The sequence below is a fragment of the Chanos chanos genome, chromosome 8 (assembly GCF_902362185.1).
Source record: "Chanos chanos chromosome 8, fChaCha1.1, whole genome shotgun sequence".
NCBI lineage: Eukaryota > Metazoa > Chordata > Actinopteri > Gonorynchiformes > Chanidae > Chanos > Chanos chanos.
In genome coordinates, this window is record NC_044502.1 from 12,107,352 (window position 1) to 12,120,174 (window position 12,823).

Genomic DNA, 12,823 nt, shown 5'->3' on the forward strand with positions numbered 1-12,823 from the left:
ACTGTAGTCAATTCGAGCACAGTCTCTTGAACAGAGAGAATTTATATAGTGTATTTATACAGTGACACAAACAACTTTAGAGATGGCATGATGTGGGAGTGGGCCTAGTCTGTCTAGCTTTTGAACTCTGACACAACAAGTTCTCAAAGGACAACTGCAGAGTGAACCCGAAATGCTCCATCACAACTTCCCTTGGTCTGACATGTGATTTTATCTTTAATACAGACATAATTTCAGACTGTGACAGATGGTCACAGCCCAGCATCCCTGGAACAGTTTCACTTGTCTAATTTAAGATACTTTTGCCTAAGGTTACAGACAGTTCAAGCAGTGACCAATGCTCTTGATTATATAGAGGTTACAGCAGATCTAAAGCTTACAACAGATCAATAATACCTCTTCTTTTGGGCTTGCAGGCATATTCCTGCACGTACTCAAACGTCACATCCTCGCATAACTTCCTCTTTGTTATTTTCCACTGTTCAACCTAAAATGACACTTCGCATTGCAGCTTAAGACTTGATTAGGCAGAATATACATTCAGGCAGTGATAATGCTTAAATATTCTCCACAGTTTCCAAGTATTTACCTTGACCTGTAAGGGCCTGAGCTGACTGAAAGAATCCCTATCACCACAACTGAAATGCCCTTGTTCTTTGTGCCACCCTCACAAGCAAATCATTTTTGGTTTCACAAGGGGCTTATCAAACCATAGTACAATAGGACCATGGTTTTTTTTATGTGTGCATTGTTTAAGAAGAGATAAGTTTCTACTTTATTCTCTCATTTTACATTCAACGATAAACAAAACAAAAAAGAGCAAACAAGGGCCTTGGCTTTGGCTTTATGTCCACAACGATGAGACAAAAAGAAAATAGAAAAGACAATAGATAAGGAAACATTTGGTTCAGGTGAGGATTTTGTTGTATGACACACACACACATGCACACTATATATATATGTGTGTGTATATATATATATATATATATATTCTATTTTTGTTTTTCCTTTTCTCTCTATGTTTCTGCCCTCTCCTTCAATTTTTTTTTTTTTTTTTTTGAGCTATAAAACTCTAAATAACATAAGGGTGATGACATTCATCAATGTAAACAGGGAAAACACATGGTAATTTTGCAGTGTTCAGTAAACTTTTATCATTAAACCCTCAATGATAATAGCGTGAACAAATAAATAGACACATTACTTTTAAACGTGAAAGTATTTCTTACAGATACTGTGCCCTGATAGTTCAGAGAAAGAACAGGCAGATCGCATTTCAAAAATGATTTCTGTTTTAAAAATAAAACAATCCAGAGAAAACATGTTTACAAATGCACCATAATTAAGTATATTCCAAAATCTTCAAAGACAAGCAGTTTAAACAGACGCTTTGTCATAATTCCACATCAGTTCAACTGTAGCATGGCAGTAACACTGTGAGGATGGGAAGGTATACATATTTCTGATCATTTTATTTTTATTCGCTGGTCAGCACATATAGCCAAACCTGTTAAGGTCCGTCCAAAACTTTGTAAGCTCTGCAGAACTCTTTGTCATTATGGCTATGGTAGAAGCATAGAAACATCTATCGTAATTGTCAGGTGGAACAACCACAAAATCCGTCGGATTTGGCGAGTTTGTGGGTTTAACACCCAATTTTTCAAGACACATGCCTAAATAAGCGTCCTCTATGTAAATTGGTTTAATTTGTCTTGATGCCTTTAAAAGTTTTGCTGGTAGGTCTAAGGAGATGACATAGCACATGCCTAGTGGATAAGGAGGATACTCAGGCTTTTGGTAAACATCATAGGGCAGGTAAAACTTATTTGAGGGATCTCGTAGGACCACGCTGTGCCACCATACCAACCCAGTCATGTAGTCCTTCGGCACCTTCGGCAGTATTTTGACCAGGTTCCTTAAATTCAGGAGAATGTCAGAATCGACCTTAACGGCGTAGAGGGCCTGATCGCAGTAGGACGCCAACCACTCTAGCATCATCATGGTTTTGATAGTCAGGTTCCTGTAGGAGTCGGTGAAGTTGGCCTGAATCAGGTCCTGGTGCCTCTGGTTTTCCAAACTAAGCATTTCCTGCATCTTCTCAGTATTGGCTCCAGATGGGAGGCCCAGCAAGAAAAGCACCAAAAATTTCTTCTCCTGAACCAGACTATCATTTCCCCAGGTTTTTCTGATGGTATCTCGAGCCTCCTGGTTATGTGGGGCCACTGGGACTATCACTACCAGGAATGGATTGTGGTCATAGCAGATCCGAGATTGATCTTGAATGAATTTATAGTTCCTCGGATAAGCAACGTGATAAGGCCCAGGATTTCCCTCAAAGACAGGGGTAACATCCTTGTCCCTCGCAAAGACGTCTTTGTTGTAGAGGAAGAGGAGTAACATGGAGGTACCTATCATGAGCAAGCCTACTAACAATTTCTTTTTGGGTAGTTTGCCCAAGAATGAAGTAATCCTGAAATGCTCCCCAGCACTACTGAAGAAAAAAGGGGGAGACAAGCTTGTTGTAATTACACTGAAGAGAGTAATTTAAAAGTCATTTTTACTGTGATAACTATATCCCCAAATCACTCTAATTTTGCCTGTTAAACATATAATAACATACTGGCAATTGTCAGAAGATGTATCGAGTTTTGTTTCAAACAACCTTGATGCTGAATACAAAAGGCTTAACTAAAAATATACTTCAACTTTTAGTCACAAATATTTCACATAACAGGCATAATAAAGCTAATCCATTTTCCTTTTTTATACAGGTGAAAATAATTACATCAACAAGTTGTTGTCCAATGAGGGTAAAACACGTTAAACCACACAGTGTACCATACTGGGTAGACATTTTGCTCTTCACATCTGATGTGTTATTGGTCCGTTACAAGTGCTTCAGTAATAAAATTGTTCGTATTTTCTCATCACTCTACTTTGAAGGAGTTATAATTTTATTTAAATATATTCTTAATTTGTACTTCATTTTACCTGTAACTCAGAATTCATGTTTTAACTTTTTAACTTAAGGTTCCAGAAAACAAAACCCATTTTCTGGGTTAATCTTCTAACTTGTAGATTGTTCATTAATTTGATAAGGCCACTCCCATGATATTGGTTACTACTGTGCCATTCACATTTACTTTTAACCTTCCTGAACATTCCATTTGTGATATATTGGCTTAACATTTACTGTTAAGTTGGCACGTGCTACTGTTGAATTTGGTGGTTTGGAAGCCTGCTTGTTTGTTTATCTGGGCTTCAGTTTGTTTGAATCTCATGTCAAATTTGTCATGAAGCTGTCGTACATGCAACACTCTGCCAAGCAACCTGTTCTCTAATAGCTAATAGGTGACTCAGTCATGGCTGATATTTTTACTTGTAGAGGGACTGTAAATGGTCCTAACTGTGCAATATATGCAATTTAAAATGTGGACCTTTGCTCTATGATTCTAACGGGGAAGTAGAAGAACCTAGACATTTGAATTTAGCAACCACCTGCAGCCAGCCTGAATATATTAGGATTGTTGTCAGGCATCAGTAGGGCATTTTAAAATCCATTCTCAAACCATGCGGCTTTGTAAAATATTTTAAATATTTCATGCACACACAGAGGAAAACATATACTGAGAAGAGAAAGCCTACTCAAAACACACATCTATTTATGTGGGTTTATATAGTCACATATGGAGATGAGTAGAGGAGCTGGAAATAAGTCACCACTAGATGGAAACATACTTACAATCTGCTGGGCTCAGAGCTTTTTACACTTCCTCTGCCTTGGTCAGGCACAAAAAAACCCAAAAACAAAAAAAAATCCTTTTTTTGTGTGTGTATTTAGGATTTAAATATCACTCGGTCAAAAAAAAAAAAAAGAGAGAGCGAGAGAAAGAGAGATAAAAATGGAGTTTTCTGTTTGTCTTTCTGAGATCTGGTTTCCCTTTTTAAATGCTCAATTTGCCTGTGTATCTGGAATGCTACTTGTTGAAAAACCAAGACTTCAAGTTTAAGAACGAGCTTGCTAAGCTATCTCAATAGCAGTCAAATCCACAAGCAAACATCTAGTCATCATAATTTTGCTGTGTCAACATCATAATGAGTCTTCGCTGGACATAATCTACAAGAAAGCAGTACTTCAGCGATCTTCTCCTAATTCGTAACCAATAAAAATCCATGTCACCTCACCTCATTTCTCTATAATAATAAACAACGCTGGTCCAGCCACACAAAATCAAACAAAACAAAATTACCATTACATATACCAACCTCATTTTGCCAAAGATTGTACGTTGCTGCTTCTGTCAGTGTGTCCCAACCACCTGATGGGAGGAGATCCATGCTCCGTCTAGTCATCCTTTACTGACTGGAGACCTGCATAGTATTTGAAAAAAATAGAACACGTCAGCCGTGTGGCCTCACCTGTAGAGAGCACAAGGTGACATTTGACAGCCCAGTTCCTGTTGGTTACTAGAGTTATTAGATGCTCTCAACCCCCACAAGAGCAGGAACAGGAAGCATAATTTGATCTTAACACCGGGAAGTTATGAATGTACTGCCATGAAATGTTTGCTTAAGCTTCACAGATTTTTTTTCCCGCCTCACAGACTACCATCTTAGTCATTGCATAATTAGTAAGTCTAGTTGTAAATTTCCTTCATGGGCAGTGATGGAAAATTTTTACATGTCTGTATATTTAATTGAATGTACGTAACTGTGGATGACTGCAATTTCTCATCTCAATGCCCATTGCCATATCTGCAGCAAACATTAGCCTATCCACGTAGTAAGAAGTTGAGAAATGAAACTTTTTCTATATGACACTGAATAACAATTCATATCCAGATACAGATCCATAACAATGAATTTAAATGCAACATAACCTGCCAGAAAAAAAGCTATCTAATGGAAATGGCTAGATTACTCTCAGTTTATATTGGCCCTGGTAACCAAAAATCATGAAATATCAAAAGGTTCTCAACTGTCTTCTACTGTGGGCTTCAACTGGGAAGAAAAAAATCACCAAGACTACAGCTAGAACAGTCAAGTTTAAAATGTGTTCATCTGAAACAATCAAGCATACCTTGCTTGATTGTTTATCAAACATCAGGAAAAGACTGTTTTCTACATAGCGCCCAGGCATCCAGACCAAAACAGGCCCCACCAGTTATCACCTTAGCTGGGCATCCACAGCAGACAACAACTGTTCACATTTTATATTCAAATGTTCATTTGTGGTGTGCTAGTTTACATTTTTCTTTGTCTGCCAGCCTGTAGATGACAGTGAGTAACCATTCTGTTAAAACAGATTGATAATCATTTTTCATTTCTGGTGTGTATTCACAGTGCTTGGAGAACTTTTATTTGTCCAACATTCTTGTCACAGTCGGACACGTGAGCTGTCACGAGCTGTTAGTGATCAGCCACAGTCGCAATCAAACATGATGTTTAGGACCGGTTTAAACATGTAATTTCAAGTGTTGCTCGTGATTATGTTGACTGTAGGTGCACCATCTTTGAAAAACAAGAGAAACCAGAACAACCGTTTGTGGGAGAGAAGAGAGAGAAGAGCAGAGACTGAATATCGTTCTTTTGTATGGATTGATCTCTGTAAAGCTGCTTTGAAGCTATTTGCATGGTAAAAGCACTATGAAACCATAAAACTTTAGTCAAATTGAATTGAATTGTAGTATTTCACTGTTCTACCTCACTAAGGGTTGTGGTGAGCAGAATGATTGATCATTAAGAATCTTGGAACAATGACAGAACTCAGGGGGGGAACTATTTCTCAGCCATGTAAACATAATGATGGTACAACTCTGAACTATTTACAGAAAATCACAGAGCATGCTAGAAAGTATATGTCCATGTGGTTTTGTTTTTCTTATTCAGACAATAGAAAAACTAGAGAGATAACTTGAAATTGACTGAGCTCTTTGATCAGCAAGCTAGCATTCATGATATATTTTAATCACCACACATCTTGGCATGTCCCAACTCTCCTCATTCATGTAAAGAAAGTAAATATACATTGTAATGAAATGTGTATTTCGAGAATGTTATCTGAATTCAAACAATCTCACTATTTTTGCCAGTTCAGTTCAGGACTTGAGATTCCGTTTGTCGGAAAGGACACGGGACACTCAAACCATCTGTTCATTTCCGTTTCCATATTTCAGTGTTCAGATTGCGTAGTCCAGATTGCATGGCGCCTCTTAAGTAGAGATTTTCTGCCTTTGAGTTTTCCCATTAGACTTAAGGTATTGCTTTTCTTTTCACACACTGGATGGAGAGAGAGACGGAAGAATATATATTTACAGCTTACTAATATATTTATACATAATTATTACTTATGAACGTATAAGTGTAAAACGTTACCCTCACTGTAGCTTCGATTTTTTCTTTTAAAGCTACATACTGCTCCTGCTACCATTTTCATCCCACTGTTCCATCCATCTCTCCCTGTTTCTGTCTGCCCTATCTCCCCGTCTTACCGTCACATTCCTGAAGCCCCTCTGTTCCTCTCTGATGCAGCTATAATAAGCTGTTGGGGCTAACAACAAAGTAGCGAGTTAAAAGCAGCCAAAAGAGACTATGTAATAATGAATAAATCAATATTTTTATCAATATCAATTCGATACCTCCAATCTTTTCAGGCAAATGGCTAGTAACTGCCAAAAATAGAACCCCTTGCATGTGCACTTGGCAATTACAGAAAGTTCTCAAGGACATGTACCAGTGCAAGTTTGCATCTGCTTTGCCTGCTCAAAATTGGTAAATAATTCACCAGAATATAGTCCTCCAGTCACCAGTGAGTCTCCACAGACTTCTACTTGTGACCACAAGAACAGGCACCTGGCTCAACACAACATGAACAGAAGAATGCAACGAAGTTAAGGCAGGAATTGTACTCTAGTTAAAGTGACAACCATTTTTGCACATTTTAAATGAATGACTATTTTACCGTTACTTCAGCAATTTTAAGGAGGAATACTTTACTCTACTTAGAGCACTAGCATAGCCATGGGTGTGCCCAGATTATGCCTGTGCCACCTAAACCTAAAGCTGGCACACCCAGCACCCAGCATAATCATAAAAAAATGTATGAGTTAGCGGCAAATTTAAAAAAATATATATATATATATTTCTTATTATTTCTTACACTATTGAAATTAATAGGAAAAAAATAGCCTAATGGACAGAGACTGCCCCTCACTTGTAATGAAAGTTCAAAGTTCAAATGAGCGCGGGGCGGCACTGGTGCAGGTGCTGCCTATATGCTAGTCAATTGGCGGTCAGTGATAGATCATGGTAAGCTACCGTGATGTGATGTAGTTGCATGTTCAATGCTGCAGATGTTCAGTGAGTAGGCTAGACCATTTACAGTCACCACAACTCCAGGTTGGACATTGCTTCTATGCAACAGTTGTGCTATAATGTTATCGGGGGAAATCATTGCAGCGTGAAATGAAGAAAGAATGCTGCAGCTCGCCTCCGCCACCTTATTTACGAAACTATCGGCTGTTACTAAGCAACAGTAAACAAAACCAGTAGCCTGCTATCGATACAATGTGTAAAACTGACAGTATGCAAACACTCTAAATAATGTTGTATTGAGATCTTAAAGTAAGAGTTACTGTTATGGTTGATCTACAGATCACTTTTTGCTTGCACACCATATATATCCCACAGGCACACTTTAATTAACATATCTGGGCACACTACTGACTAGAGTGCTTTCTTTTTAGCAAGAGTACTTCTGCTTTTACTTTTCCCACCCCTGCTAATCAGAGCAGAAGACAGATTCGTAACACAACACACCCGCTGTGGCAAGATGTACACACTGGGGACTGTGTAATGAAATGATTGGAAGAAAAAGTGTAGCAATGAACTTGGCAGTTGTTTATTGTTGTGATAAACCATGAAGTGTCAGTTAATTATAGGGCTCTGTCATTTATATGCCGCATACATACACACAAAACTATACATGTCAGTCTGCCCAACACACACACACACCTCTATTTAAAACAGGTTACCATGTAAAGTCTTTTCAGAGTTCCCTTCTCATGTGAAAATGTAATGATGATTTAATGATACCTTTCCCCTCTTCCATCACCCCCCCCCCCCCCATCCACCCACATTTTACCTATCCACCAGTAATAAACAGGACTACAACTACATTTACAAAACACAACTGGGTGCGATCATATTCAATATAGCTACGAAACCTACTGTCACTCCTACCTATACACCTATGAGGGCTTAAAAATGTATTGTTACTGTTTGGAGCGTGATCTTTTTTTTCAAGCCAACAGTGAGTTTGTAATCCAGCTTGATTTGCAAGTGCAACTCTTCTCATCATATAGAAAGTCGAACAACTTGAAAATCAGGTTTGAAACACCTTCCGTGTTGGATGTAACGTGATATGCTCTTGTATTGGTTCTCTTATACAGAGACAGGATCTTCTGTGAGAGAAGTAAATCTGAGTTGCCATTTTACTGGATGAAGGGAACATAAGTGTGCAGTTTTATTGTTCCGTGCTAATACTTCCAAAAATGTTACTGAAAAAAAATGATAGGTTGTCAAATGTTGGATTAAAATATAAGTTTTAGGTCTTCCTTAAGCATTACTTGTAACAAGTCAGGCTCGTTGAACAGAAACCAGTAGAAAATATACTGGACTAAGGTGATACTTATTGACTCATTTGAATCAATAAATGTGATATTTTAAAAAACAACGAGGTATTACAAGGTAACAATAACTGTAGCTATGAACTATGAAATAAATAAGAAAAAAAAATATGATAGGAGCCAATAACTGCCATACTGATGGGTATTTCCATAGTGCATTAAGTTCAGTACATTATCCTGTTATTAAGGCCTCTGCTGTTCAAAGTGAAAAAAAAAAGATCTGTCAACTGCTAATTTGATACATGGCCAGTTAGCTGGAGAAAAACATGTTGAACAAAAAACCTTCAGATGTCTCCAGTGTCTATTGTTTTATTCATTGGATACCTGAGTATCACCTTCTTGAATGAACTCTTTAGATTCCTTCTTACAAAAAAGTTCATACTTCTTCAAATCCACGAGGTCAGTAAACACATAACATCACAAACAAAATCAACTTTGAAAACATGTACAAAAGCATTGGAAAAATAAATTAATTATCAAAGATAAACTGCTGAAAAACCACCAATCTCAACCACCAATCAAAAATACCACTCACACAAACACACACACACACATCTATCTATCTGTAAACATATATGTAAGTATTAATATCAGTGTATCACTCATACATGTTTGGTTGAAGCAGTCGAAGTTTTTGAATTGTGTGCCTTCAGACCTTTCCAGATGTTCACCAGCTGTTGTGATGAGCCCAGGATTGTGGTGATGGCACTGGCAAAATCCTCAATCCTGTAGTTTGCACCCACATATGCCCTGAACTGTGATGGATTAGGTGCCCATGAAGGTGCAATACCTAAACGTTTTAGGCAAGCACCCACATAAGCGTCTTCTATGTTGAAAGGTTTAACATCTTTGGACACGTTCACTAGCTTTCCTGGAAGGTCGTTGGAAAACACATATCCCATTCCTAGTAGGTAAGTGGGGTATGTAGATTCAGGGTACATCTCTTCTGAAACGTACCATTTGGAATTTTTGTTTCGGACTACTGGTCTGTTGGTCATCACCATTCCTGTAATGTAATTCTCTTTGGGTATTCCAGGCTTCAACAGCATAGCCACCAAGTTATCCAAATTCAGGAACATGTCTGAGTCAATCTTCATGGCATAGGAGGCCTGAGAGCAACGTGTAGCTAGCCAGTCCATGATCACCATGGTCTTGATGGTTAAGTTGAAGTAGGTATCTGAGAAGGTGCTTTGCAGCAGGTCGTGGTGTTGCTGGCTCTCCAGTCTAACTTTCTCCTGCATCTTCTCAGAATCTGCTCCACCTGAAAGTCCCAACAAGAAGAAGACAGAGACCACTTTGCCATGCACCACGCTCTCATTTCCCCATGTGCTCCTAATGGCATCTCGAGCTGCCAGATTGTGAGGGGCTACTGGTACCATCAGAACCAGAAAGGGCTTCCTTTGTTGACACATATCTGGCTCATCCAGAATGAAATGGTAGTTCTTCGCAAAAGCAACATGGTAGGTTATTGAAGTTGTAGGAATTTTTGGATTTATCGTTGATGTATCATTTAAGTGCAAATTCCCCTTTGTAGTACTAGATAAGATGACCTTAATGGTTTCTTGCTCCCTTGGTTTTGGTTTAGACGTTGTTACCTCAGACTGATTGTGATGGAGTTGTGTTATTTTGTTCAGTTGTGGAATATGACTTGGCCAATAATTAGGCTGCAGCTGCTCTGTGAAATTCTGCCACCATACTTTGAGGCGAGCACTGGACGCGTTCGACATACAGAAAATGAAGAACATCGCTGACACTGTTAGAACCAAGAGGACTAAAAAACAGCACTTAAACTGACATATCCGTGCACTCAAAGGAGTGCTCTCTCCAGTCAGGCTGAAACAAGGAAGAGGAAAAAGAAAAATCATTTGAATGCTCTTCTCTCCTGGTTCTCTACATCAAGGTAAATTTATTAGCACCCTCTTCTTACATCACAAAGGAGGCTGCTGAAATGAAAAGGTCATTTGAAGATAGCATAAGCTGTTATTCTGTGCCTTTCATTATTCATTCTTGTCCAGTTCATGTCTTACAACACAGGCTTTCTTGGAAACAGTACTTCTCTATACATAGTCATATGATATACTAGCAGAGAGATACTGTCAGAGGTGGAGAAAATACCTTAAACAATGAATATTCTCAAGCTTCTGAGACTAAAATCAGCAAAGAACAGCACAGAATATTGGAGAAAATTTTTTAGCAGTGTTTTAGCAATGTTTTAATACAATTATGTCATTTGGTGCATTGTTGGACACTTGGATTGTCCTTTTTCATTATGCTAAATACGACCAAAAACACAAGTAAAGAGTACATTTCTGTTGTCATCTATTATACCTAATGTAATATTTAAACTTCTAATACTGGGATATGTCTCCTTCAAACAGTGCGACTGTTAATACGTTTTGCAAATATGATGGTAATACATTTTATACAATATTCATCTAAGAACTCTGAATCAAAGCTTTTATACGTCCCTTGTGTTCTTGTTGGATTGATATCACTCAAAATTCACTCAAAGATCTTCTGATTGAGTGACATACTGAACTAAGATATGAAATGATAATGTCCCCTCTCTTTTTATCTAAAGTATGATGATCAGTCATTTCCAAACCTCTGAATGTTTCCACCAGCACAAATTTACACTGTGAAAGCATGAATTTTGCTTTAAAAGAAAAAACTCGAAGACTTACCTTTTCAGAGTATTTCTACTCATGTCTAAATTTCTTCTCTCCTCTCCACTGTGTACTGTGTTCTGGTCTCAGACACTGTAACAAACCTTTGACTAACATACCTGGTGGTTATAGTGGTTGTTGAATTACAGGTTACCACTCCCCCTTGTGCTTATTACAGGTGTTCCCTGAAAAAGTGAGACAGGGACGGGAAAAAAAAAAAAAACTTTTTAGCGGAATGGATGTGCAAATGAAGCTCAGTCATGCGTAATTGTTTGGTTACATGTGCAGTTAAACTTTTTCTAAAGTACTCAAATAACATATGGAGAAGGTAGATAAATGATGCACCCACTAAAAAAACCCCCAAGACGTTCCTCTTAATTTCATCAGGAGTTGAGTCATTATTTGACATACAACAAGGAAGACAGGGGGGAACAACAAATAGAGTGTCCTATCTCAGCGTAATGGGCGTGCAGATTTAGCTCTGGTACATTTAAATAAGGCAGCAAGAAAAAAAGTCTAATTTTTTTTTATCTAATTGAAAGTTTAGTTACTGTTTAATATGTGAGGGGAATAGAAATCTTTTCTGCTTAGGTGCAAATGTACTTATTTTGTGTTTGTGTGTGTGTATATGTGTGTGCGCGCACGCGCGTGTGTGTATATGTGTGTGTGTACGCTTGTGTGCACATGTGTGCTTGTGTACATATGTGCACATGCCTGCGCACGTGTGTGTGTGTGTGTGTAAATATATTTATACAGGGTTTTTTTTTGTTTAGACAGTTATATTGATAGAGGACCACATCAAAACAAGACTTTCTTCTCTTTATTAAAGTGTTTAAATCTAAGTTGCAGCCAACCCACATTCATACTACAAGAGCAGAACTGTCTCTGAATAACAGCCAAACAGCCAAGAGTATTATGTATCAAGTTCTCTATCTTAAATTGTGTATATGTGTGTGTGTGTGCATAGGTGTGTGTGTGTGTGTATGCGTGTGTGCATATGAGTGTGCAGTGGCGGATTTAGATATGGGTGACGAGGGCAGCCACTCAGGGTGGCTTCTTGCCAGGCACCCTCACAAAAAAATTCGGAATGGTAATATTTCCGCGATTGGTTTTCTATCGCTCATTTGCATGTCACATCAATGATATCATGTCACCATGTGGGTCAATTAACCATGTCAGAGTGGGCGCCCCGCTTCTAGTTTGTGAGCTAGGCAGTCTACTGCCTGGGAGGGTCTCCAACTCAGAAGTACGAGAGGGGGAGGGGGGCAGGGTAGGTCGACCTCAGGTCTCCCCACTGGAAGCCCGGGGTAGGGGGAGCGAGGAAATCTATCAAACAGCGCACCTCTAACTTTGTACAGTACTACTGCAATTAGTAAAATCAGTCACACTATGAAATGCTATCAAATAAACCAGAAGTCATTCATAATACTGTGAATATATAGTTTCACAGACATACTGTTGCATTTTTTT

At 38.4% G+C, this 12,823-nt stretch overlaps 2 protein-coding genes across 2 annotated transcripts; both read right to left on the bottom strand.

Annotated features, from left to right (window-relative positions):
- Positions 1–1,488: 1,488 nt before the first annotated feature.
- Positions 1,489–2,400, bottom strand: LOC115819293 (beta-1,3-galactosyltransferase 2-like). The gene has a single exon (XM_030782855.1). It carries the CDS (start codon positions 2,398–2,400, stop codon positions 1,489–1,491), a length of 912 nt encoding a protein of 303 aa, XP_030638715.1.
- A 6,889-nt stretch (positions 2,401–9,289) lies between these two features.
- Positions 9,290–10,432, bottom strand: LOC115819294 (beta-1,3-galactosyltransferase 5-like). Its single transcript, XM_030782856.1, has one exon. The coding sequence runs from the start codon at positions 10,430–10,432 to the stop codon at positions 9,290–9,292; it is 1,143 nt and encodes a 380-aa protein (XP_030638716.1).
- Positions 10,433–12,823: the final 2,391 nt, after the last annotated feature.

Excerpts from the sequence above, each read along its gene's own strand:
- LOC115819293 (XM_030782855.1), bottom strand. The coding sequence starts at position 2,400 with ATGTTACTCCTCTTCCTCTACAACAAAGACGTCTTTGCGAGGGACAAG.
- LOC115819294 (XM_030782856.1), bottom strand. The coding sequence starts at position 10,432 with ATGTTCTTCATTTTCTGTATGTCGAACGCGTCCAGTGCTCGCCTCAAA.